This window comes from Syngnathoides biaculeatus, chromosome 9 (assembly GCF_019802595.1).
Source record: "Syngnathoides biaculeatus isolate LvHL_M chromosome 9, ASM1980259v1, whole genome shotgun sequence".
Lineage (NCBI taxonomy): Eukaryota > Metazoa > Chordata > Actinopteri > Syngnathiformes > Syngnathidae > Syngnathoides > Syngnathoides biaculeatus.
The window spans coordinates 16,129,912-16,157,505 of record NC_084648.1 but is presented as its reverse complement, the minus strand read 5'-3'; the positions used below and the strand labels follow the sequence as shown (position 1 = coordinate 16,157,505).

At 45.6% G+C, this 27,594-nt stretch overlaps 2 protein-coding genes and 1 pseudogene across 2 annotated transcripts; all 3 read left to right on the top strand.

Annotated features, from left to right (window-relative positions):
• Positions 1-1,222: 1,222 nt before the first annotated feature.
• LOC133505977 (arachidonate 12-lipoxygenase, 12R-type-like) lies at positions 1,223-9,574 on the top strand. Its single transcript, XM_061829591.1, has 14 exons — positions 1,223-1,737; positions 2,930-3,134; positions 3,223-3,304; positions 3,404-3,526; positions 3,683-3,786; positions 3,944-4,110; positions 4,256-4,399; positions 6,202-6,405; positions 6,499-6,585; positions 6,660-6,829; positions 7,048-7,169; positions 7,286-7,386; positions 7,456-7,626; positions 9,342-9,574. Exons 1-14 carry the CDS (start codon positions 1,597-1,599, stop codon positions 9,519-9,521), a joined length of 2,001 nt encoding a protein of 666 aa, XP_061685575.1. The 5' UTR covers positions 1,223-1,596; the 3' UTR covers positions 9,522-9,574.
• A 981-nt stretch (positions 9,575-10,555) lies between these two features.
• Positions 10,556-10,674, top strand: LOC133506840 (5S ribosomal RNA; annotated as a pseudogene).
• A 5,978-nt stretch (positions 10,675-16,652) lies between these two features.
• LOC133505978 (arachidonate 12-lipoxygenase, 12R-type-like) lies at positions 16,653-27,225 on the top strand. The gene is made up of 14 exons (XM_061829593.1): positions 16,653-17,485; positions 18,878-19,096; positions 19,184-19,257; positions 19,354-19,476; positions 19,730-19,833; positions 20,955-21,121; positions 21,268-21,411; positions 22,634-22,837; positions 22,944-23,030; positions 23,106-23,275; positions 23,941-24,062; positions 24,177-24,277; positions 24,348-24,518; positions 26,486-27,225. Exons 1-14 carry the CDS (start codon positions 17,345-17,347, stop codon positions 26,663-26,665), a joined length of 2,007 nt encoding a protein of 668 aa, XP_061685577.1. The 5' UTR covers positions 16,653-17,344; the 3' UTR covers positions 26,666-27,225.
• Positions 27,226-27,594: the final 369 nt, after the last annotated feature.

Below are 27,594 nucleotides of genomic sequence, written 5' to 3'. Positions count from 1 at the left end.
TATTTTCGTCACTACGTCCAAGACGCAATTTGCTGGTAACAAGGTGTCACGATCCTGCCGGTCCAGCCCTGGCTGCGCGGGTGCCGGCGCAGTCACGCTGATTGGGAGGCACACGCCTGCGTCTCATGCTGGCTGATTGGCCCCGGTGTATATAGGACCATGGGGACGACTGGTCCGGCGCCAGATTGTTGCGGTTCATGCCCCGTTCCAGCACTCCCGTATCTCTGATCGTATTCCCGTGTGTACCGACCTCCGCCTGTCCTCCGACCAACCCCATAAGCCGACTCCTTTGATGCTCCTGCCTGCTTTGATTGACCTCCCGTGTACCGAGTCCTGCCTGCCCGCTGACCTGTTCTCTACACCCGACGCCGTGACGACCGCTGCTGCACCTGACTGCCTGCCCGGTCCCCGACCTTGGAACAATAAATGTTTTTCCCAAATTACCTCTGCGTCTCCCGTGTACTCCTGCATTTGGGTCCTACCTCCGTTCCAATGGGTCGTGACACAAGGTAAACTCAAAACTATTCGCAATAATTGCCTCGGTCCCGTACAGGTAACGCAGCTATTATTAACCATCGTGGAAGCATGCTCCGTCAATAACAACCAGTTATTGCCAATTTGCCCGTTATTGCTAGGATTTTGTCATCTGTATTTATTTTATTTTTTCAGTTGAACAATAACATTATTGGGCTTTTTTGGGCCTTTTACGTGAGTTTTTTTTATTCACCGCTTCAACAGACTTAGTCAGGCGAGAAGAAACAGATTTATTGTGGATTCGGGGTCTGCCCCAGAAGTATAGGGGCTTAAATAAAAAATGATAACTTGCAATAATTGCAATACCAAGAATTACGACGTTATTACCAATGGTGATAACACGATGGCAAACACTTGCGTAATACACATGTTAAAAAAAAAAAAAAAAAACGCAACCATATGTGTGCATGGAGCAGAAGAAAAAAAAAAGAGAGACTTAACTTCTATTTACACTTACATCAAACTTTTCAAACAATATTTACAAATTGGAATTTTATTTCCTTCTTCACTTCATCCCAAGTAAAAAATGGAAATGACCTCGTATGATGGTTATTTTTTTGTTGTTATTGTTATTATTGTTATGTATTATTGTTATTCTTGTTGTTGTTCCCTTGCTTTCGAATTCGTCAGATAAAAGCTAATCCCAAAAAAAAAAAAAAAAAATCTACTTGTCGTTGTCCGTGTCCATTTTCCAAGCCGCTTATCCTCACAAGGGGTCGTGGGAGGGATGGCGCTCATCCCAGGTAGCTTCAGGCAAAAGCCAGACGACATCCTGCGCGTTGGATTCGGCTTAATCATCCAATTGCGCAAAAACGAATAACTCCTTTTAACCAGACTCACTTCTACTTCTTTCTGTACTATATCTGCAAAATACTTCAACTGAGAAATTGACTCCCGCAACCTCGCGCCATTCATTGCTGGTACTTGCCTGACGGAAAACCTGCCCCTGGTACCTCCCACTACTATACACAGACTAGATAAAGCTCCTGGGGACCGGTTGTCTCTTGTTGAAGGAAGACCGGCGCTCCCCTGATCAGTATTCGTCATCATCCCGGAATAACGATGGTGTACTACGAGGTAACCGTCCACACCGGCAGACGTGTCAACGCCGCATCCATGGACTGCGTGCACGTTAAGCTGGTGGGAACGAATGGCGAGAGTCCGCGGACGTGGCTGAGGCCTCCGATCATCTGCAGAAGATTAGTAAGTGTGGAAAACACAAAATGATGCTGAAATTTTTTGGGGTGCTTCTGCAAGCATCAACAACTGATTGATTTTCAAATTTCTCACAAAGTCTGTTGCTTCAAACATTAAATCATCAGTGCCACTAGAAAAAAGTCCATCCGTCCATTTTCTTAGCCACTTATCCTCAGGAGGGTCACGGGGAGCGCTGTAGGCTATCCAAGGTGTCATTGGGGGACACCCTGAACTGGTTGCCAGCCAATCGCAGGGCGCAGAGACAGACAACAGTTGCACCTAAAATCACACCTAGGGGCAATTTCGAGTGTCCGATTAATGTTGCATGTTTTTGGGATCTGGAAGGAAACCGGAGTACCCGGAGCAAATCCACACAGGCATGGGGATAACATGCAAACTCACACACAGTGACGACTGGGATTGAACCCGGGTCCTCAGAACTGTGAGGCCAACGCTTTCCAGCTGCTGTTTTCCAGTGGGTGGCACCGCACACATTGTCAGTTTTAATTGGAAGTTACTTCTTCCGCGCTAATTATTTGGAAGCCACTTTGCACTTGTGTGTTGCGGGGTCAAGGAGCGCCGGGTAGCCCCAAAGGACCATGAGTAGCCCATTTGGTTTTTCTTTTTGGAGTCCTTAGACCCCGGGGACGACTCGGGAAAGGGAAGTCTGGGGTATCCCGGCTGAAGCTACTTCCCCCGTGATCCGACCTGGAGAACCGGAAGAAAATGGATGAATGTTGAAAAATGATGTCAGAATATAATTGTAAGAAATCATGAACATTGTACTGTATTTGGTCAATTAATTTCAAAATTAGCATTAGCATTTTTTTTTTCCATTCAATTTCAAACTTCAGTCATGATTTCAGTGAAATTATTGAATGTAAAATCTAAAAATGAGGATTTACAAAGTTAAGAAGGGGGGAAAAAAAGCATATATACAGTGGAACCTAGATTTAATGGACCTGGAACCAGCGGATTTTGAATTCAACGGACAGAACATAATGCTAATTTGTCACGGACATATTCCTTGAGTTCCAGATCTGGGCACTTTTATGTACTTGCGCAATCAACAGACCAAATGTAGTTCTGGCTGGCTGACTAGAACTACATGTGCCAGAAAACAACACCATCGTCCTAAAAATGAAGCAAAATGTGAATATAAAATTTCAACAAACCAAATTTTTTGTCATTTTTCTAGGTGTCGACTTACACGGTTTGGTGTCCAAAGTCCCTCGGAGAGTTGGTTCTGATAGAACTAGACAAACGCAACTTCCTGCTTTTGCCCGACGACGCTTGGTTCCCTGACAAGGTGGAAATCAAATCCCCCGAGCGAGACGTTTACACTTTTCCCATCTACTCCTGGATTAGTGACCGGAAGGTTCATCGCTACAGAGAGGGCAAAGGTAGCTCGATTTGTGCATTTTGTCTGCAGTTGTGTACTTGACCGTATGTCACAAATACTCCTCATGAATTATGTTTTTTCGCTGAAAGCTCTGAGGATCTTTGATGAAACCAACTCTCTTAGTCAATATGCGAGAGAGCAGGAGCTGTGCCAGCGAAGCAAAGACTACGAGTGAGACTTCAGTGTATACTGTATCTCCAATACATATTTTTATTTTTAATATGAAGTCATTCTGTATGAGCCCATGTTAACATTTAAACCTCCCAAAAGCTGGGAATTGTATCATCCAGGTGTGCCCTACACCATAAAGTCAGATGGTCCTTTGAGCTTGCCGGATGAGGTCCAGTTCTCCTTCACCAAGACTGCAGACTTTGCATTCACAGCAGCTGCAGGGTAAAATCCCTCCCAAAATTACAATATGATGGGACCAATATGTTCAGAGTTCATTCATTGCAACACTAATCCTTTTTGTGAGCCGAGGCCATTTGACTTTTGGGGTTCCACGTTGCTGATATTTCTCGTGTAAAAGATGCTCGTTTTGTTTTCCAGGTTGGCCGAGCTCAATGTAAAAGGGTTGGTTTACAACCAGAGGAACTGGGAAAATCTTGACAACATCAATTACGTTTTCTGCAACAAAGACACCCGCTTGTCAGGTACAAAGGCCGAATGGTTCTTCCGTCCGCATCAAGGGCTTGTTTAAGTGTTGTTTGTCAAATAGTTTTTGGCGTTTATCCAAAATAATTCCACCTATAACTAATTATTTCTACTGTTATTGACCAAAGAGTGTTTATCTTGAACATTTTGGGTCAGATTACGTCCAGGAGCACTGGACGGAAGATGGATTATTTGCATACCAGTTTCTAAATGGAGTCAATCCCACCTTGATTCGACGTTGCAAAACTCTACCGAAAAATTTCCCTGTGACGGATGACATGGTCTTCATGCCGGATGGATCAAGCTTGTCGAAGGAGATGAAGGTAACGGTTTGTTTCATATCGTCCTCAGATTCGATGCAGTGGACATTTGAACAGATAGAACGCGAAGAAGAATTTTGTCAGCGGCACAGCACCTCAGTATGGCACAATATGTATTATTTTTATGATTATTATTGCTCTCAAACAGGAAGGCAACATATACCTGTGTGACTACAAGAACCTGGACGGCATGCCGGCCAACACCATACAAGGGACGAAGCAGTACATGATGGCGCCCCTTGTCTTGCTTCATAAAAGACCCGACAACAACCTGATGCCGATTGCCATCCAGGTGACATTCGTTTAAGCCATCCATCCATTATCTACCGCTTTTCTGGGACGGGTCGCGGGGGAAGTAGATTCAGCAGGGATACCAAGACTTCCCTTTCCCCAGCCACTTCTTCCTGCTCTTCCGGAGGGATCCCGAGGCGTTCCCAAGCCAGCCGAGAGACATAGTCTCTCGCATGTCCTGGTTCGTCCTCGAGGTCTCTTTCTGGTGGGACATACCCGGAACACCTCACCAGGGAGGCTTCCAGGAGGCATCCGAATCAGATGCCCCAGCCACTTCATCTGGCAACCTTTCAATGCGGAGGAGTAGCGACTCGACACCGAGTCCCTCCCGGATGACCGAGTTTCTCACCCTATCTCTAAGGGAGAGCCCGGACACCCTGCGGAGGAAACTCACTTCGGCCGCTTGTAACCGGGATCTTGTTCTTTTGGTCACGACCCACAACTCATGCCCATAGGTTAGGGTAGGAACGATACAAAGTCCGCATCACTGCAGAGGCTGCACCAATCCGTCTGTCGATCTCCCACTCCATTCTTCCCTCACTTGTGAACAAGACCCCAAGGTACTTGAACTCCTCCACTTGGGGAAGGATCTCATCCCCGACCCGGACTGAGGACCATAGTCTCGGATTTGGAGGTGCTGATTCTCGTTAGTTGAGTTTAATCCAATGCACAGGAAAATATTTTTAGTGATGAATGTCCAATAAACCTGATCCTATGGGTGAGGTCGAGATTGTGGCTCATCTCATCATTCTTTGAGAGGGTGTGGATCATTTATTATTTTGGACTTTTGGCAAAAGCGGGAACTTGTTAAGAGCTCATTTGCTCTATGAAGGTATTATCCCTGACCTCCATTGTAACATTCTGTAGGGCCTCTGTGTTCTGAGGAAGCGTTTAGACTGCAAATTGTGCCTATGTGAGAAAAAAAAAATGAAAAATGACCTGTCTGGGGATTCTCTGACAGGAAGCTCAAAGTGCCCGTGACACAAAAACCATGAAAATTAGTATGTTTTCTTAGCGCCAAAAAAATTGTCCGTAATGGAATCATCCGTTTATTCACAGCACATCAGAATGTTGGCATATATAATTTTTTTTAATCTCGCGCCATGAAAACTCTTTGGACTGTGGGGGGGGGGAAGCTGGAAGTGACATATTAGGCAGACAATTTCAGCTCGAGAATCGAGTGCATTTACTTCTTGAACAGGTGAGAAATTATCTGTTTTTTTCCTGCGATTTTGCAAAAATGCCGGCTCCTTCTGCTGCTGGATTTTGCTTGTATACTCGAGAGGATGGATTCACTCTTCACACCTTTCCAAAAGACCCGATTCGTCATGAAAAATGTATTGCACAGGTGCAAAGGACAAGAGCTTTGTAGGTTCCAATGCAGCTGTCATGAGTGGTACAAGTCTTCAAAAATGCATTGAGGTCAGGTAGAGGACTTCTAGTTTGGCAGACTGAGGTGGTGGTCCCAAGGGTATGGTGGATTTCTTGTCTGGTAGCCTGAAGAGCTTGCCTGCACATTTTGCAAATGGTGTAGTTTTGATCATTGCATCAAAATCTCGACCTTGACTTTTGATCTCTGCTGGCGTGGTTCACAACTGGGATAAGAATCAACACTGCTAAATCTGGGCTTAGGGTTTCCTCGGAAATGATTGAGACTGAAGATACTTAAAGTCTATCTCGTGAAAGAATGATGCACGAGACTTACATTGTTGATCTTGTATTAGTCTCCAATTAAAAAAAAAGAACATGACAATACTCAAATGTCCATCCTTCATTTGATGCAATCTCCTCCTGCCCTCACAGCTGAAGCAGACTCCGGCTGAGGACAACCCCATCTTTCTCCCCACTGACTCTCCATATGACTGGCTGACAGCTAAGATTTTTGTCAGAAGTGCCGATTTTGCAGAGCACCAAATCAATGCGCATTTACTGCGCACTCACTTGCTGGCGGAGGTTTTTGCGGTGTCACTGCTGCGCAACCTGCCCATGGTGCATCCCCTGTACAAGGTAACGGGACTTTTACCAATGCGTTTTTTTTAATCATCAAGATATCTATTTTCTTGAGATTTTGTTTCATGGGCCTCTCTTCGATCCCTTTAGCTCCTCATACCACACACTCGATACACTCTGCAGATCAATGAATTGGCTCGGACGCAGTTGATCGGACCAACTGGAGTCTTGACCATGGTAAAAGCCGGCCTTTACTTTCATCATGACGCTTAAAACACTCTGTTTGCCTCATGTATTGGACTGTTTCTCAGTTTGCAGCTTCTGGTAGAGAGGCTTTGACGAAGATCTTGGCGAGATCGCTGTCCTCAGTCACCTTCAGGTCCCTTTGCATCCCTGATGACATTGTCGATCGCGACTTGCAAGATGTCCCCAACTTCTACTACAGAGATGATGGACTGCAACTGTGGAACATTATGTACAAGTATGGTGTTTTCATTGAAAAATTAAAAATACTAATCCTGACAAATATTTGTGTGACGCATCGATCAAATCACATGTTTTTGAAGATCTGGATCAATGTGCAGATGTTGGATTAATAATACAATGCAATAAATGTAGTTACCTTAAACCAGAGAATCTTTAAGTATTATTCCAAGCATTTTGCATGCATGCAAAATGATGCAAGCCGTCTCTCAAAAGATTTGTGCAGGGAGTAATACAGTACTACTACAAGAGCGATGATGAGATCCAGCGAGACTCAGAACTGCAGACTTGGATTAAGGACATTTTTGAATATGGATTTCTTTCCCAGACACAAACAGGTGATCTTACGGAATATGATGCTCCACGATTTACCCAGCAGCAGCCATCCATTGCTCAAACATGTCACAGTGATATATTGTTTTTGGTCTCTCCCCGACCCCCTTTTCCTTCCCAGGAATCCCTCAGAGTTTCACCACTGTGCCTGACCTGGTGAAGTTTGTCACTATGGTGATGTTTACTTGTTCATGCCAACATGCAGCTGTAAACAACGGACAGGTGAATCCCAGTGATTAACACGAGAGTTTCATTGCATTACTTCTGGTCTTACTGGAAGCTTCATTGCAGTACGACTATAGTGGTTGGATGCCCAACACCCCGGCAACCCTACAGGGTCCTCCACCAACAGAAAAAGGGACAACAAGCGAGGCCACAGTGCTGGAGACCCTGCCTCCTATCAATGTGACAGTTCAGGGAATGGTCACAGTCTGGCTGCTCAGCAAGGAGTCATCAGACTTTGTAAGTACATCAAACTTGAGATGACGAAATATTTTCTGGGGAAAAGACACAGCATCATGATTGAGACTGGGTAGCAGTCTAACTAGATCTAAATCTCAGTCCTCTCTCAAGGCACCTTCTGTAGTTCCAAGTGAGCTCACTCAAAGCCACTATGAATGTGTCAAGGGTGCCATGACCAGAACACGAGGCTGAACCCAAAATGCACAACTCACGAGCCCTGGTACAGTTCGGGAAGCGTCTTTATTCAGTCCAAGGTCGAAACACATGCAAGCAGTCCAAAGAACCAACAGTATCAGATTCAACAGGCGTGAAGCCAGGGTCATTAACGAGGCAGGGTTCGGAACATGGAGCATCAAAGACAAGGACATGGAATTCCGGGAACGTCACATGAAGTACAACGATCTGGCAAGGACCATACTGCCCTCGTGGCAATGTATAGGGAACGTACTTACAGGGACGTGACACAGGTGAGCGCATCTGCTCATCGGAGCAGGTGCATGCCGGATCAGAGACGGACACACCCATGACAGTCTCCCCCACTCCCCCAATGGCTGGCCCCGAACGGCCCAGGTGCCTCAGGATGCGCGGCATGGAAGTCACTGATGAGCGAGGGGTCAACGATGAACTGGGACGGGAGGATATTCGGCCAGCAGAAACTTTGCTCATTTACAGACTGTGTTTTGGCCATGTCCAGGTCACAGTGCGATTGGTGTGGGCCCAATTACTCTTCTCCTTAGCGGGGGAACGACATATAACCTGTCATCAGGGCAGCCTTCAGGACCGGGTGTGTCCTTTAGCGCGTCTTTGACCTGAGCTTCAATTTCCCAGGTGAAGGGTGAGACAAAAGAAGCTTCGGGGAGTATAGCGCGGGGTCGGACTCGGTTCCTTCCCCATCGCGGACTCGTGAGAGCGCATCAGGTTTCCGGTTCTTTGTCTGCGCCCGATAGGTCATCACAAAGCGAAAAGCTTGAGTAGCCGAGGATTGAACCCCACACCACATAACTGTGAGGCAGACCTACTAACTCCGTCAGTAGATTACAGTTGGATGAAACCATCAGAACTACATCAGCCACAAACAGCAGAGATGGGATCTTCAGCCCAACAAAGTGGATACCCTCTACATCTTGGCTGTTCCAAGAAATTCCATCCATCAATCTATTTTCTTTTCCGCTTATCCTTACTAGGGTGAGCTGGAGGCCCTGCGAGCTGACTTTGGGTGAGAAATGTCAGTCTGGTCGCAAGGAAATCTCAGGTCACAAAAAGACAACCAACTATTATCACTCACATTGACACCGAAAGAAAAGTTAATCTTCAACGAACCTAACATGTTTTGTGCAAGTTTAAACAAAGTTCTTACTCCAGTTTTAAAGGGACTGAAAGACTTGTAACAGAAGGCTTCATATTCCTAGAAAACACCCCTAAGAATGCCACAAGGGAAAGATCTGTTCAGAGTCTATAATTCACTTGAGGACTGGTCAGGAAAACCTCCTGCATGTTTCAGTATCTTTCTGACACTTTGGTCCAATATGTGCAATAGAAAAGTAATTGGTTGATATCATAACTTGTTTCCATTTTTTTTTTCCGGGTTTTCAGTTCTTTGTCCCCGGCTGATAGGTTATCACAAAGTGAAAAACTCGAGCAGTTGAGGATCGAACCCCAAACCGCATAATTATTGGTTTTATATCAGAACTTGTTTACATTTTTTGTGTTCACAGGTCCCTCTCGGACACTACCCAGAAGCCCATTTCACTGAAGCGACTCCCCGCCAACTGCAAAGGGATTTTAAAGCCAAGCTTGACATGTTATCGAACGCCATCAACAACAGAAACCGCTGTCTGGAAATCCCGTACACTTATCTTGACCCAAAGAAGGTCGAGAACAGTGTGGCCATCTAAACAATCAAAAAGGAGGATGGAATAGTCCGCTGAGCAATGAAAAACCGTAATCCGATAGGTCATGTCATATGTACTGTACCTTGAAAATTTGGGGTTAATCCGATATCATTTAATGGTGTTTTTATCAGCAATTCCGAATTTTCACGGGCGCCGCCATTTGGGCGAGCCACACGACCTACTTGCGTGGATCTGACGTATTCTGTGCGTACACCAAGAAATCATGGCTGATTTGTAAATCACATGCAGTACCACCACCATGAGACACGTGAAAATGGCCGACTGTATCGCGAAATTTTGCCATAATTCAGATAGAAATAATCCGAGGAAGGCTGGGTGGCGTATTCTTTCCAGGAAGAACAAGAAACATTTAAAGACACAGTGGCTAGCGAAGTGTGGTCGCCCTGAGCCGTACGACATCTCTCCAAGTGTATTTGCGCATTTATTAAAGACCAACACTTTCATAGTACAATAACTCCCTGAATTCTTTTAAATAACATTATGATGTTGCGAACAAATAATGACAAAAACACTTGTTACCATTAATGCGACTTCAGGTGCTTCCTGGTTTTGCTAATGGCTCGATCACCTGTTTCATCCGTGGTTAGCTTAAGCATCACGCAGGCGTTGAGACTTCCATCCGTTCGTCGTGACCATAATATAAATTCAATTTGATCCGCCATCCTGACGGTACGACGGTGAACGGTTCTTGCCGACAAAGGTGTGTCTTTTATCCGTTTGATTATCTTGTCTTTATGCGAACTTGGCACAATGTTAGGGTACGAGTACAAATGCTTCGGCATACTCCCCATCGGTGAACCCTCTCCGCAAAAGCTGTCCATTCTCGTTGAAAACTTCAGTACTCCTCATATTTTTTTTCCTTTGAGCGACCTTTGTCAAACATTTCCACAATTATTGTTCCACACAATCAGCGTTCGACCCTTCTGCGCCTGTGGTTGTTAGCGAGTCAAACTCCGCGTCGTTCCTGTCCAAAAATCCATCCAAATATTCACCGGTATTTACAGCCACAGGTTTTAGCTTCCGGCCACGCTACCCTGAGAACGCCCGATATCGTCAGATCTCGGAAGCTAGGCGGGTTTGGCCCTGGTTAGTACTTGGATGGTAGACCGCCTGGGAATACCAGGTCCTGTAAGCTTCTCTCTCCCGGCTAGATGCAGGACGTCTTGGAAGGGAATCCGTAAAACTGTGCCAAACAAATATGCGTTCATCTAAGATGACACGCTGTGGCGACCCCTAATGGGACAAGCCGAAAGGAAAAGAAGAAGAAGAAGATTTACAGCCACAGTTTCAAATCTGTAGTCACGTATTCCTCCGTCTTCCCGATCAACCGATGCTGCTATTTCTTCAGCACATGAGGATAAATCCGAGAAATCACCGTTGTCCGTGATTGGGTTTGCGCACGGGAGACGTCGCTTCCTGTTTTTTTTTTTTAAGTCATGTGACTCGCTAAAATGGCAGCGGCCATGAAAACTCAGATTTGCCGATAAAAACACCATTAAATGATATCGGATTAACCTCGAATTTTCAAGGTACAGTACATATGACATCACGTGTCGGATTAAGGTTTTTCAAGGTTTCAACGGAGTATTCCTTTAACTCTGCCCCGATTTGCTGAGGTGTCATTTCTAGTTTTTTTAGTTAGAGCCCTCGTCATGCAGAAATGTTTTAACTTCAAACTGCTTTAGACTCACGTAGCCTTTTTGCCAATGTGGATAAGATGCTCAATGGAAGAGTCAGGGATGGATGGAAACCCATTGTGACCGGCGGGGTTGAAAAGGTGAAAGGGTCTTGATGGAATACATTCGACTTACATTCTGCTATGCGCTGACTTGAATATGGAACAGGCTTAGGGAGTGGGAAGTGCGCAAAACTCAATTCTATGGATACATTCTATGGATGCATGATGTGCAAATAAAAAGTTTAAAATCTCACAAGCGCTTTAGAAATATGATAACGCCTTAACGAACCGTGTGACGATGGCGCACGACAGTTGGGTCGCTTTAATGTGGTTTCCCCGTCATCCGTTCAAGTGACGCCACACGGGCAAGAACACGCGGCGCGAGGCAACAGAGGACGCAACAATGTTTCTTCTTCTTCTTTCCCTTTCGGCTTGTCCCGTTAAGCGGTCGCCACAGCGTGTTATCTTTTTCCATCTAAGCCTATCTCGAGCATCTTCCTCTAGTCTTCATGTCCTCCATCAACCTTTTCTTTGGTCTTCCTCTCCCTCGCTCTTTTGCCTGGCAGCTCCATCCTCACCACCCTTCTACCAATATACTCACTCTCTCTCTTGCCTCTGGATATGTCCAAACCATCGAAGTCTGCTCTCTCTCACCTTGTCTCCAAAACATCCAACTTTGGCTGTCCCTCTAATGAGGTCGTTTGTAATCCAATCCAACCTGTTCACACCAAGCGAGAACCTCGACGTCTTCATTTCTGCCACCTCCAGTTCTGCTTCCTGTTGTTTCTTCAGTGCCACCGTCTCTAATCCGTACATCATGGCCCACCCTCACCACTGTTTTATAAACTTTGCCCTTCATCCTAGTGGAGACTCTTATGTCACATAGGACACCAGACACCTTCCGCCGACTCTTCTGTCACATAGGACACCAGACACCTTCCGCCAACTGTTCCACGTCGCTTGGACCCATTTTTTCACTTTCTTACGACACTCTCCATTGCTCTGTATTCTTGACCCCAAGTATTTGAAGTCGTCCACCCTCGCCATCTCTTCTCCCTGGAGCTTCGCTCTTCCTCCTCTGCCCCTCTCATTCACGCACTTATATTCTGTTTACCACTCACTCTATCGCCTCTGGACATGTCCGAACCATCGAAGACTGCTCTCTCAAACCTTGTCTCCAAGACATCCAACTTCGGCTGTCCCTCCACTGAGCTCATTTCTATCCAACCTGCTCACTCAGAGCGAGAACCTCGACGTCTTCATTTCTGCCACCTCCAGTTCCGCTTTCTGTTTTGTTTCTTCAGTGCCACTGTCTCTAATCCGTACATCATGGCCGGCCTCACCACTGTTTTATAAAGTTTGCCCTTCACCCTAGCAGAGATTCTTCTGTCACATAACACACCAGACACCTTCCGCCAGCTATTGCAACCTGCTTGGACCCGTTTCTTCACTTCCTCACCATTGCTCTAGATTGATGACCCCAAGTATTTGAAGTCGTCCACCCTCGGCATCTCGTCTCTCTGGAGCTTCACTCTTCCTCCTCTGCCCCTCTCATTCACGCACTTATATTCTGTTTACTACTCACTCTCTCGCCTCTGGACATGTCCAAACCATAGAAGTCTACACTCTCGAACCTTGTCTCCAAAACATCCAACTTTGGGTGCCCCTCTAATGAGCTCATTTCTAATCCTATCCAACCTGCTCACTCCGAGCGAGAACCTCAACATCTTTATTTTGTGCCACCTCCAGTTCCGCTTCCTGTTGTTTCTTCAGTGCCACCGTCTCTCATCTGTACATCACCACTGTTTTATAAACTTTGCCCTTCATCCTAGTGGAGACTCTTATGTCACATAGGACACCAGACACCTTCCAACGACTCTTCTGTCGCATAGAACACCTGACACCTTCCGCCAACTGTTCCACCCCGACTGGACCCATTTCTTCACTTTCTGACCACACTCTCCATTGGTCTGGATTGATGACCCCAAGTATTTGAAGTCGTCCACCCTCGCTATCTCTTCTCCCTGGAGCTTCGCTCTTCCTCCTCTGCCCCTCTCATTCACGCACTTATATTCTGTTTACCACTCACTCTATCGCCTCTTAACACGTCCAACGCATCGAAGTCTGCTCTCTCTCGAACCTTGTCTCCAAAACATCCAACTTTGGCTGTCCCTCCACTGAGCTCATTTCTATCCAACCTTTTCCCTCCAAGTGACAACCTCAGCATCTTAATTTCTGCTACCTCCAGTTCTGCTTCCTGTTGTTTCTTCAGTTCCACCGTCTCTAATCCGTAGATCATGGCCGGCCTCACCAATGTTTTATAAACTTTTCCTTTCATCCTAGCGGAGACTCTTCTGTCACATAGAACACCAGACACCTTCCGCCAAGTGTTCCACCCCGCTTGGACCCGTTTCTCCACTTCCTTACCACACTCATTGGTCTGTATTGTTGACCCCAAGTATTTGAAGTCATCCACCCTCGCCATCTCTTCTCCCTGGAGCTTCACTCTTCCTCTTCCGCCCCCTCTCATTCATGCAGATATATTCTGTTTTACTTTGGCTAATCTTCATTCCTCTCCTTGATACAATGATGATGATACAGTAACGCTTCTTCTGCTCATTCTTAAAATACTTCTCTTATCATGTTTTAAGTCGACTTTTTGCACTTTCTTTGAATTTCATCGCAACTCAACAAAACAAACGTCTCTCAATGAAGTGGACGGATTGGCTGAGTGGGACTAGATTTTTCATCATTGCACACACACACACACACACTTACTGTTAGATTTATTATTTTATCATGCATTTTTTATATCATCCTTGCCCGAATCATTCTCTTTACGAGTGGCTGTGTGACCTGAAGTGTGACCCAGCAACATCCTTGCTGACTTCAAAGCAGATACTCCTCAAACATCATTGTTATAAATGTTTATCTTAGTATTTGTCTTTGTGTTGGTATTGCCATCTGTTCCTCCATTTGTTTAGTTTTTTTGATCTTGTGACCCTTTGTTTTGAGAAACTAATAAAAAGGGGGACACTGGTAAGACTGACTCAGAACGGGTGTTTGCAACGCAGCTGGTCAGTCAAACCCGTTTCTCCTCTCGAGCCAAATTGAAGACCTCTCTTGTCCCTTCATTTGCGCAATTCATCCAGCGGTTGGGTTCAAACCTAACGTTTACGTAGCCCAATAAAAATGTTGTTTTTTTTGTTGATTGTTGTTTTTTTCCTTTTAAGATTTTTCCCTTCCTCCGACACAGACAAGTCGTCGCAGTGTTGTTGACAATAAATGATGTGTTTTGGTCATTTTTCCCTGATGCCCAGTTGAACGGCAGTATCCTACGGGTACTTTTAAGTTAAGAATTACTTTTATCATTATTCTTTGGAGCAGAAATATTGGTTCGGCACAAGGCCAAAGAATCAAACTCTGGTTCTGTTGCAGCCTGAAGATGATGTGGAGAGAAGTGGGATGAGGAAGGAAGGTTTCTCACTTACTGAGATTCTCAAGGGCTTCAATCCAGGTGTGACTATGGCAGAATATGCGGTGAATCGGGCGAGGAGTCCTATGTCAGGAAAACGGCTAGAAAAAAAAAGATTAATCAGGAACAGAAGGGGTTGAGACCGGAAAATAAGTTCGACAAGGAAAACTGGAATACCTTGGTCATCTTCAGAGGTCCGTCGGTGGCTAGGGGAGCCATTAGCGGACAGTGCCATGAGAAGAAGCGGGGGAGAGATGTCGCCACGGCCACTCAGAGTGCTCTCTCGGCTCAGTCACAGACACATTTTGACCTATGTTACGCCTCAAACATTAGGATGGGGGGGGGGGGGGGGGCTAATCAGACGGAAGGGGACCTTTGAACGATGTAAAAATAGAAGTTGGAATATCTCGAGAATTTAGAAATGTGAATGACCAGAGACGTGACCGGAGCATTCGAGAGAGGAGCGTCAGAATCATCAATTTGACATTTATATACAGCACAAACCAAGGATAGAAGACACTCGATTCTGGTACCATCTCGCGAGGAGGGCGGAGGGAAAGATCCAATTTCAGTCTCTCCGGACCTTCTTTTTTTATGAGCCATTGGAGTCCTTGTCACATGGGTGTTTCCAACCTAAGGGATGGGGGTTAAGCTGCAGCCGGAACCCCACTGAACTTGTTTGGCTAAGTTTGTGTATGTGTGGATGAAAAATTACTGAGTACATGTGTGCAATCATTACGAGAACATCAAGCAAGCTATCTTTTGGGTGCAGCTGCTGTCAACGGGTCTGTTGCATCACACCTTGCTTCTTTTTCATCTTGTCAACCTGCCTTGTCGATTTATCTCTGATCCGCAGCATCTTCTCCAAGCTGTGGGTGTCACACAGCTGTTACGAAATGAGGAAGAAGAAGGGACTCTTCGTTGTGAGCATAAGCATGCTTTTTTTTTTTTTTTTTTTTTTTAGGAGCAAGTGACTAATAAGTAGGAAATATATGATAGCTGAGTTTCCTCCACAGGGCTACTCCTCCGCATTGAGAGGAACCAGATGAGGTGGCTGGGGCATCTAATTCGGATGCTTCCCGGACGCCTCCCTGGTGAGGTGTTCCGGGCACGTCCCACCGGAAAGAGACCCCGAGGAGGACCCGGAACACGCTGGAGAGACTGCGTCTCTCGGCTGGCTTGGGAACACCTCTCGATCCCTCCAGAATTGCTGAAAGAAGTGGCTGGGGAAAGGGAAGTCTGGGTATCCCTGCTGAAGTTACTTCCCCCGCGACCCGATCCGGAAAAGCGGCCGATAATGGATGGGTGGATATATGATGTCCAATCATTCCTCCATTTCAGAATCAGAATCCATTTTAATGGCCAAGTGTGTAAAAACACGCAAGGAATTTTTCTCCGGCAGTCGGTGCCGCCCTGGTACGACATTCAGAACAAGGAACAAGATAGCAACAAGAACAAAGAACAAGAGACATTTCTGTTTATGGGGACTATTCCTTATAAGACATGGAAGATGTAAAATGTAATACTAATACTAATACTAATACTAATACTAATTGGACCAGTGGGATGTGCGTGAGTGTCCTAACATGGCACAAGGCAGAAAAACAATAGGTTCCCTGATCGAGAATTCAATTATTTAATTGCCAGAGGGAAAAAAAAAACTGTTCGAATGCCTGCTACATTTGAGTTTCATTGATCTGAAGCGCTTTCCCGACGGAATGAGCTGGAAGAGCTGGTGGCCAGGATGTGGAGGATCCAAAAGAATCCTGCCTGCTCTGAAACTAGTTCGCGTTGCGTGTAAGTCCTCAATAGTGGGTAGAGCGGTGCCGATAATCCGTTCAGCCATTTTGATTGCCTGTTGCAGCCGGAGTTTGTCTTTTTTTGTGGCGGTCCCAAACCAGACTATGAGAGAGGTACCGAGTACTGATTGGATGATAGAACTCAGCAGCTCTCGTGACAGACCGTGCTTCCTCTGAAGCCGCAAGAAGTACATCCTTTGCTTGACTTTTTTGAGGATGGAGTTGATGTTCGTCTGCCTCTTCAGGTCCTTTGAGACCGGAATTCCCAAGAACTTGAAGGTCTCGACAGTTGCCACAAGACTCATCACTGTTAAACAGATTTTATTTTTAGTTCACTTCATCACAAATAAAACGCAGTACGTTTTTCTCCACAAAAGAATGGAAATGACCTACTATGATGATTATTTTTTTTCTTATTGTAGATCACTTGCTTTCTAATTTGTCAGATAAAAACTAATCCATTCGACGTTGTCCATGCCCATTTTCCAAGCCGCTTATCCTCACAAGGGCCGTGGGAGTGCTGGAGCTCATCTCAAGTAGCTTCAGGCGAAAGCCAGACTACACCTTGTATTTTGATTCGACTTAATCATTCAGCTACGCAAAAATTAATAACCCCTTTTAACCAAACTCACTTCTACTTCTTTCTGTATTATATCTGGAAAATACTTCAACTGAGAAATTGCCTGTCGCAACCTTGCACTCATCATTGCTTATACACGCCTGATGAAAAGTCTGCCACTGGTACCTCCCACTACTATACACAGAGTTTATAAAGCTCCTGGGACTGGTTTTCTCTTGTTGAAAGAAGACCAGTCCTTCCCTGATTAATATTCCTCATCATCCTGGAATAACGATGGTGAAATATGAGGTAACCGTCTACACTGGTGACCGTGTCAACGCCACCACGTTGAACAGCGTGCACATTAAGCTGGTGGGAACAGATGGCGAGAGTGACCGCACGCGCCTGAGGTCTTTCGTCATCTTCAGAGGATCAGTAAGTGTGGAATTTATTTTTATTTTTTGGTGCTCCTGCAAGCGACAACAACTGATTGATTTTCAAGTCACCAGGGATGAGACATTGCCATTTCCTAGGAATGTTGAAAAGTGCCCCTCCTCGACCCGCCACCTTATCGTGGTGGAGGGGTTTGTGTGTCCCAAAGATCCTCGGAGCTAAGTTGACTGGGCCTTCATGTCCCTGGTAAAAAGGTCATAGGTGAGTGACCAGACAAAGTACGACTCCAAAATCCAATGATGAGTACAAAAATTGGATCTACGTTTCCTTTGCCCGGATGCGGGTCACCGGGGGCCCCCCTCTGGAGCCAGGCCTGGAAGTGGAGCTCGAAGAAGAGTGGCTGGTGCTCGGGCCTGCAACCATGGCCCAGCCTGAAAGGATAACATGGGTCCCCATTCCCATGGCCTCACCACCTATGAGAGGGCCCACAGGGGTCGAGTGGGATGTGAGCTGAGTGGTTGCCAAAGACCTTGGCGATCCGATCCCCGGCTACAGAAACTATCTCTAGGGACATGGAATGTCACCTCTTTGGCAGGGAAGGACCATGAATTGGAGCATTCGGTCGAGAAATTCCGACGAGATTTAGTCGGACTCGCCTCTACGCACCGCTTGGGCTCTGGTACCACTCCTTTTGAGAGGGATTGGACTCTGTTCCACTCTGGAGTTGCCCACGATAAGAGACGCCGAGCAGGTGTGGGTATACTCACTGCCCCACCCGGCTCAGGGCCTGTACGTTGGGATTTACCCCGGTGGATGAGAGGGTAGCCTCCCTCCGCCTTCAGGTAGGGGGACGGTTCCTGACTGTTAGAGACCCCGGGGACGACTCAGGAAAGGGAAGTCTGGGTGTCCCCTCTGAAGCGACTTCCCCCGCGACCAGACCTGGAGAACCGGTAGAAAATTGATGAATGTTGAAAAATGATTGAAAATGGAAGAATATAATTGTAAGAAATCTTTAACAGTGTACTGTATTTGGTCGATTCATTTAAACTCAATTGCCAAAGAAGCAGAATTTTGTTCCTTTCAATTTCAAACTTCAGTAATGATTTCAGTGAAATTATTGAATGTAAAATCTGAAATGAGGGTTTACAAAGTTAAAAAGGAAAAAAAAAAGCATTTATACAGTGGAACCGAGATTTAATGGACCCGGAACCAGCGGATTTTGAATTCAACGGACAGAACATAATGCTAATTTTTCCACGTACATACTCCATTAGTTCCAGAATTGGGCACTTTTATGTACTTGCACAATCAACAGACCAACTGGAGTTCTGGCTGGCTGACGAGAACTACACGTACCACAAAACGACACCATTGTCCGAAAAATAAAATGAATCTAATAATTTCAACAAAGCAAATTTCCCGTCATTTTTGTAGGTGTCTACTTGGACGGTTTCCTGCCCAAACTCTCTTGGGGAGTTGGTTCTGATAGAACTAGACAAAAAAGATGTCTTGCCTTTGCCCGATGACGATTGGTTCCCTAACAAGGTGGAAGTCAAATCCCCCGAGCGAGACGTTTACACCTTTCCCATCTACTCCTGGATCAGTGAAAGGAAGACTCACCGCTATATGGAGGGCAAAGGTAGCTTGATTTGTGCATTTTGTCTGCCATTGTGTACTTGACCGTATGTCACAAATACTCCTCATGAATTATGTTTGTGTTTTTTCACTGAAAGCTCTGAGGTCTTTGATGAAACCAACTCACTTGGTCAGTATGCGAGGGAGCAGGAGCTGAGTCAACGAAGCAAAGACTACGAGTGAGACTTGACAGTGTATCCCCACCATATATCATTTTTATTTTTAATATGAAGGATTCTGTACGACCCAATGTTAACCTTTAAACTGCCCAAAAGATGGGAATTGTATCATCCAGGTTTGCCCTACACCATGAAGTCAGATGGTCCTTTGAGCTTGCCGGATGAGGTCAAGTTCTCCTTCACCAAGGCTGCACAGTTTGCATTTACAGCAGCTGTCGGGTAAAATCCCTTCCTCAAATTACAGTATGACGGGAAAAATGTGCTCAGAGTTCATGCTACTGCTTTGTTGCAACAGTTGTCAAAGTTAATCCTTTTTGTGAATTGAGGCTCAAACGTGTCGTAATGCAGAGTGAAGGTTTTATACCAACGAAGTTGTATTTATTTTTAAATACAAAAGTAACCAAGTTTATTGTAATTTGACTTTTGGGGTTCCACGTTGCTGACTGAAAATGATTTTTGTATTGTTTTCCAGTTTGGCTAAGCTCAAGCTAAAAGGGTTGGCTCACAACCAGGAAAACTGGGAAAATCTTGACAAAATCAATGACGTTCTCCAGAACAAAGACACCCCCTTATCAGGTGCAAAGGCCTCGTGGGTCTTCCGTCCTCATCGAGTGCTTGTTTAAAGGGAAATTCCGGTGGTTTGTGTATCCAATAGGTCATGTAACATGTACTGTATCTTGAAAATGTGATGTTAATCCTCTCTCATTTAACGGTGTTAACGGTCGACAATTACGAATTTTCAGGGGCGCTGCCATTTTAGTGAGTCACATGACCTACGTGCGCGGATGTGACGTATTACCTGCCGCACCAAAGGCTCGATTACATGGTACACAATTATGGCCAGCGCTGATTTCTCGGATTTACCCTCATCTGATGAAGAAATAGCGGTATCGGTTGATCGGGAAGACGGCGGAATACTTCGACATTATTTACAGCCGCAGGTTGAAATCTGTATGGAAGTATTCCTCTGTTTTCCCGATCAACAGATGGTTCTTCAGACGGGAATGATGCGGAGTGGGGCTCGCTCCGGCGGCGGGTGGCTCACAAGCTCTGGTGACGGGTGGCTCACAAGCTCCGGCGGCGGGCCGTTCGCGAGCTCTGGCAGCGGACCGCCGCGGGTGACCGGCCACAAGCAAGCTCCGGCGGCTAGTGATCGGCTGCGAGCGAACTCCGCGTCATTTCCGTCTGAAGAACCATCCGAAAATTCTACATTTACAGCCACAGGTTGAAATCTGTATGGAAGTATTCCTCCGTCTTCCCGATCAACTGATACTGCTATTTCTTCATCAGATGAGGATAAATTTGAGAAATCAAAGCTGGCCATAATTGTGTCCCATGTAATCGACCCTTTGGTGGGGCACGTAATACACATTACGTTTCACATCTCCACACGTAGGTCATGTGACTTGCCAAAATGGCGACGCCCCTGAAAATTCGTAATTGTCCATAAAAATCTTGCCAAAACACCGTTAAATGAGAGAGGATTAACATTTTCAAGATACAGTACATATTGCATGAACTATTGGATACATTTTTATTAAAAACCACCGGGATTTACCTTTAAGTGTTAAGTATTTTTGGCGTTAATCCCCCCAAAAATTCTTTAATCCCAATAATATAAAATGTGATTATTTCTACTATTATTGACCAATGAGTGTTTAGTTTGAAATTTTTTTTTTTTTTTTTTTTTTTGTCAGATTATGTCCAGGAGCACTGGACGGAAGATGGATTTTTTGCATACCAGTTTCTAAATGGAGTCAATCCCACCTTGATTCGACGTTGCAAAACTCTACCTGAAAATTTCCCTGTGACCTATGAAATGGTCTCCATTCCGAATGGATCAAGCTTGTCGAAGGAGTTGAAGGTAACGGTTTCATTCAGAACTTCCTCATATTCGATGCAGTGGACATTTGAACATATGGAACACGAAGAAGAATTCTGTCAACGGCACAACAGCTCGGTATGTATTATCTACAATACACGCAACCAAATTTGTTTGCCCCCAAACAGGAAGGCAACATATACCTGTGCGACTACAAGAACCTGGACAGCACGCCGGCCAATACCATTGAAGGGATGCAGCAGTTCTTGACGGCGCCCCTTGTCTTGCTTCATAAAAGACCAGACGACAAGCTGATGCCGATCGCCATCCAGGTGACATTAGTTTCATCCAATGTACAGGAAAATCTTTTTAGCGCTGCATGTCCAGTAAGATGTATGGGTGAGGTACAGAGATTGTGGCTCATCTCTTCATCCCTTGAGAGGGTGTGAATCTTTTCTTCTTTCGGAGTTGCCTTTGGCAAAGGTGGGAAATTGTTATGGCTCATGAGCTCCATGGAGGAATTATCCCTGACCTCCGTTGTGACATACTGTGTTCTGCTTGAGGAAGTGTTTTGACGGAAAATTGTGCCTATGTGAGAAAAATAAATGGAAAATGACCTGACGGGAAGATTAATATTGCTATGTTACGAGACCTCCTATCTACTGAATAACATGTTGGAACATAAGCTTGATGATAAATGAACACAGAACCAGACACCCAGTCATAGGCCAATAATCAACTTGTTATAGCATCAGATCTGTGACTGGATCTCGTGGACCCTCGTCTAAAGAGAAGGGCAAGGATGTCCACTGACCTGTCGTATACCACCTGTTGAACAGACCTGGAACAGAACTGGCAGGCCCAGCCATAACTTGTGCATGTGCTCGGAGTGTTTGGCAGAGTCTGTCAACCGTTGTTTCTTCAAATCACAGGTCCAGTAGAACCGCAAATGCATTCTGAGGAATGTCCAGGATATAGTCTGTATAGGTTCAATCCATTCTCTGTCTCAATCACCGAGGCTGGTTGGTGCCGCAATCCCTAAGGTGTACACCAGAAGGTTTGCATCATGCTGAAGGAGTCCTATTAAGTGTAGCTAGCCTGCAGGGCTCCAATGCAGTTCTTATGAGTGGTACAAGTCTTCAAAAATGAATTGAGGTCAGGTAGAGGACCTCTAGTTTAGCAGACCGAGGTGGTGGTCCCAAAGGTGTGGTGGGTTTCTCGTCTGGTAGCCTGAAGAACTTGTCTGTGCTTTTTGCAAATGGTGTAGTTATGGTGATTACATCAAAATCTTGACCTTGACTTTCGATCTCTGCTAGCGTGGTTCACAATGGGATAAGAATCAACACTCCTAAATCTGGGGTCATGGTTTTCAGCGGAAATAATTGAGAATCCTCAGCATCTGGGACTAAGTGGAGAAGTATCTCAGAGTCTATCTCATAAAACGACGACACGAGACCTACATTGTTGATCTTGTATTAGAGTCTCCAATAAAATAAGAACATGACATCAGTAAAATGTCCATCCTTAATTTGATGAAATCTCATGCTCTCACAGCTGAAGCAGAATCCGGCTGAGGACAACCCGATCTTCCTCCCATCTGACTCCCCACATGACTGGCTGACAGCTAAGATTTTTGTGAGAAGTGCCGATTTTGCAGAGCACCAAATCAATGCGCACTTACTGCGCACTCACCTGCTGGCGGAGGTTTTTGCGGTGTCACTGCTGCGCAATCTGCCAATGGTGCATCCCCTGTACAAGGTAACGGGAGTTTTACCAATGCGGTTTTTCAACCAAGTGTTTTTATTCATCAAGATATCTATTTTCTTGAGATTTTGTTTCATGGGCCTCTCTTCGTTCCCTTTAGCTCCTCATACCCCACACTCGCTACACTCTGCAGATCAATGAATTAGCTCGGACACAGTTAATAGGACCAACTGGAGTCTTCACCCTGGTAAAAGTTTTACTTTACTTTTGTCGTGAGGCTTAAAATTATTTGTTTAACATCATGTCTTGGACTGTTCCTCAGTTTGCAGCTTCTGGTGGAGAGGCTTTGACGAAGATCTTGGCGAGATCGCTGTCCTCAATCACCTTCAGGTCCCTTTGCATCGCTGATGACATTGTCGATCGCGACTTGCAGGATGTCCCCAACTTCTACTACAGAGATGATGGACTCCAACTTTGGAACATTATGTCTAAGTATGGCATTTTGCATGAAAAACTAAAAATACTAATCCTTTCAAATATTTGTGTGGTTTTTAGGCCAAATCGCATATTTTGGAAGATTTCGATGAATGTACAGATGTTGGGATTTATTTTCGCTGTGTAAGTCACTATGGCACAAATGGTACTGTCCAAAACCTAAAATCATAATTGTACTGCCCATTTATGTTATCCTCCATGTATCAAAAAATAATCTATTAAACACAAGAAGTCAAAGACAACCCTAACCTAACCCTTGCAATGAGTCCAAATTTGGAATTGTCCAATAGAACTTCCCAATGGCTAATGAATTGATATTTACAAGGCCCGCCCACGAGGCCGAGAGAAAGTCCCACGTCGGTGTATATTCAAAATTCTTCTGATTAGTTTCCCTGATCATATCAAATGTTTGCATGGATAATAGCAACGAGTCCAAATTTAGAATTGTCAAATAGAACTACGCAATGGCTAATAAGTAGATATTTACAAGGCCCGCCCACTAGGCTGTTTGACCAATACTTTGGCGTGAGAAAGTCCCAACTCTGACAAGCATCATCTTAAAATGAATCCAATAAATTTAGTTACCCTAAATCATAGAATCTTTATGTATTATTGCAAGTATTTGGCATGCATGCAAAATGATGCAAGTCGTCTCCCAAAAGATTTGTGCAGGGAGTAATACGGTACTACTACAAGAGCGATGATGAGATCCAGCGAGACTCAGAACTGCAGACTTGGATTAAGGACATTTTGGAATATGGATTTCTTTCCCAGCCACAAACAGGTGATCTTACAGAACATGATGCTACTTGTTTTACCCAGCAGCAGCCATCCATTGCTCAAACATGTCACAGTGATATCTTGTTTTTGTCCCCCCCGCCCCTCTTTTCCTTCCTAGGAATCCCTCAGAGTTTCACCATTGTGCCTGAGCTTGTCAAGTTTGTCACCATGGTGATGTTTACTTGTTCATGCCAACATGCAGCTGTAAACAACGGACAGGTGAATCCCTGTGATTAACACGAGAGTTTCACTGGATTACTTCTGGTCTCACCGCAAGGCTTCATTGCAGTACGACTACGGTGGCTGGATGCCCAACACCCCGGCAACCCTGCAGCGTCGTCCACCAACAGAAAAAGGGACAACAAGCGAGGCCACAGTGCTGGAGACCCTGCCCCCTATCAATGTGACAGTTCAGGGAATTGCCACAGTCTGGCTACTCAGCAAGGAGTCATCAGACTTTGTAAGTACATCAAACTTGACTTGACAAAATATTTTCTGAGGAAAAGACAACATCATCATGATTGAGACTGGGTAGCAGTCTAAGTACACTAGTAAATCTCAGTCCGCTCTCTCGAGGCAACTTCTGTAGTTCCAAGTGAACTCACTCAAAGCCACTATGAATGTGTCCAGGGTGTCATGACCAGAACACGAGGCTGAACCCGAAAGGCATGGTTCGGTACACAGAGTATCAAAGGCAAGGACATAGAATTCCAGGAACATGATATGAAGTACAACGATCAAGCAAGGACCAGATCACACATGTGGCAATATTTAGAGAACGTAATTACCGGGACGAGACGCAGGTGAGCGCATCTGATTATTGGACCAGGTGCACGCCGGGTCAAGGACATACATACCCACGACAGTACCCCAACTGCTGTCCCCGTACGGCCCAAGGGCCTCAGGATGTGTGGCGTGGAAGTCACTGATGAGCAAGGGGTCAACGATGAACCGGGACGGAACCCACGACCGCTCCTCGGGACCATATACCTCCTAGTCAACAAGATACTGCACCCCTTTCCTCAGACGGCGTGACAACAGGAGGCGGCGCACAGAGTAGACCAGACCCCCTTTCACGATACGGGGGGGACCTGGGAGGCGGGGCCAGCAGAGACACCCGAGCAGGATTGAGCAAGCTGACATGAAATGCCGGATGGATGCGCATCGACTTCGGGAGCTTCACTTTCATGGTAACTGGGTTGATCACTTTGGTAATCGGGAACGGACCGACGAACCTGGGAGCAAGCTTCCATAATTCCACCCAGAGTGGGAGACCCTTAGCAGACAGCCAGACTCGCTGACCCACTATATAAACCAGTGCCAGCACCCTCTTACGGTCGGCCGCAGCCTTATAGGAGTGTCCCTTGACAGAAGAATCTTCCGGGCTTGCTCCCAGGTTTGTTTGCAGAGTTTCACCACCATCTGTAGAATCTACAGACGGGAAGAGAGAGCATGGATAACCGTGCACCTATGTGAAAGGAGGGACATGCCAGTGGACGCTGAGGGAAGAGAGTTATGCACGTATTCGACCCAGATCAACTGTTGGCTCTACGAGTGTGGTTCACGAGAGGCCAGACACCGGAGGCCCCCTTCCAAGTCCTGATTTACGCGCTCGGTCTGGCCATTGGTTTGTGGGTGATGGCCCGGGGAAAGAATAACGGTGGCCCCTATAAGAGAACAAAACTTTTTCCAGAACCGGGAGATGAACTGGGGCCCCCTGTCAGAAACCAGATCAGTGGGAAGGCCGTGCAAACTGTATATGTTATTCATCATAAGTTCGCCCGTTTGTTTTGTGGGGTGGACTTTAGGTCGCGGAATGAAATGAATCATTGTTGAGAAGCGGTCCACCACTGAGAGAACAGTGGTGTGACCCTGCAAAGCCGGGACACTGATCACGAAGTCCAGAGAGATGGGCGACCACTGTCGTTGAGGAATGGGCAGAGGGCGTAACTCCCTGAAGGGGCTTTGCCGGGTGGGTTGACATACTCCCTGACGGCTTTTTTTTTTTTTTTTTTTTTTTTATATTCGGCCACCAGAAACTTTGGTCTATTACAGACATGCCCAGGTGACACACAGTGCGATTGGTGTGGGCCCAGTCAATTACTCTTCCCCTTAGCGGGGGAACGACACATAGCCTGTCATCGGGGCAGTCTTCAGGACTACGAGCGTCCTTTCGCACCTCTTTGACCCGAGTTTCAATTTCCCAGGTGAAGAGTGAGACCAGACAAGATTCAGGGAGGATAGGCGTGGGGTCGGACTCTGTTCTTTCCCCATCATGCACACGTGACAGCGCATCGGGGTTTTAGTTCTTTGTCCCCAGCTGATGGGTCATCACAAAGTGAAAAACTCGAGCAGCTGAGGGTTGCACCCCAAACCGCATAATTATTGGTTTACATCAGAACTTGTTTACATTTTTTGTGTTCACAGATCCCTCTCGGACACTACCCAGAAGACCATTACACTGAAGAGACTCCCCGCCAACTGCAAAGGGACTTTCAAGCCAAGCTTGACGTGTTATCGAACGCGATTAACAACAGAAACGAAGGTCTGGAAATCCCGTACACTTATCTTGATCCAAAGAAGGTCGAGAACAGTGTGGCCATCTAAACAATCAAAATGGAAGATACCATGTTTGTTTTTAAGTGCATACAAGTATGAATTCATTGTGTTCTTGAACAGGGTTAGTGTGTTAGTTAGAACGTTCAAAGGTTGACTTTCAAGTTTTACAATTTTATCAAATTTCCCCGGCAAACTAAGAAAAACTGACTTGATGAATTCCTGGCCAAGCAGTCCATGCCAACATCAAACCTGCGTTAACTGTACAGGCACCGTTTTGCGTAACATTACAAGTGTGGTAATTCGCACACAAGTGTAGAGAGATATTAATAAAACAAAAAGAGTTTTAGTGTGCCCCGATTTACTGAGGTGACATTTGTTAGTTCGAGGCCTATTCATGCCGAAATGTTTTAACTTCAAACTGCCTTTGACTCGCGCAGCCTTTTCACCATTGTGGATAAGATGAGTCGGGAATAGATGGATACCCTTGTGACCCCGGCGGGGTTGAAAAGGTGAAAGTGTCTTCGCGGAATATCTTTGACTTCCATCCTGCACTGCGCTGACTTGAATATGGAAATGTGCGAAGCGCAATTTAAACGATGTATGCATGATGTGCAAATAAAACGTTTAAAATCTCAAAAGCCCTTTAGAAGTGTGACAATTTCATCAAATCAGTTATTGCACGACGCCTTCTTCAGTCAAGGAACAATTGTGCCGTAACGTCCGTGTGACGATGGACCATGACAGTGGGGCCACTTTGACGCGGTTTCCACGTCCACAGTGTCGCCATCCAGGAAAGAAGACGCAGCGTGAGGCAACGGAGGACGCAACAATGCTTCTTCTTTTCATTCTTAAAATACTTCTTCTACCCTTTTTTAAGTCAACTTTTACACTTTCTTCGAATTTCATCTCAACCCAAAACAAACGTCTTTAAATGAAGGCGGTGTAGGCGATTTGTGTCTCTCTGTCCCGTGGAAGCC

What these genes read in the sequence shown, in the direction of transcription:
- LOC133505977 (XM_061829591.1), top strand. Translation starts at nt 1,597, where the DNA reads ATGGTGTACTACGAGGTAACCGTCCACACCGGCAGACGTGTCAACGCC. An exon ending in CAAAGACACCCGCTTGTCAG is followed by an intron (nt 3,787 to 3,943) that starts GTACAAAGGCCG and finishes ATTTTGGGTCAG; the next exon opens with ATTACGTCCAGGAGCACTGG. An exon ending in GCAAGGAGTCATCAGACTTT is followed by an intron (nt 7,627 to 9,341) that starts GTAAGTACATCA and finishes TTGTGTTCACAG; the next exon opens with GTCCCTCTCGGACACTACCC.
- LOC133505978 (XM_061829593.1), top strand. Translation starts at nt 17,345, where the DNA reads ATGGTGAAATATGAGGTAACCGTCTACACTGGTGACCGTGTCAACGCC. An exon ending in GCAAAGGTAGCTTGATTTGT is followed by an intron (nt 19,097 to 19,183) that starts GCATTTTGTCTG and finishes GAAAGCTCTGAG; the next exon opens with GTCTTTGATGAAACCAACTC. An exon ending in TGATGCCGATCGCCATCCAG is followed by an intron (nt 21,412 to 22,633) that starts GTGACATTAGTT and finishes ATGCTCTCACAG; the next exon opens with CTGAAGCAGAATCCGGCTGA.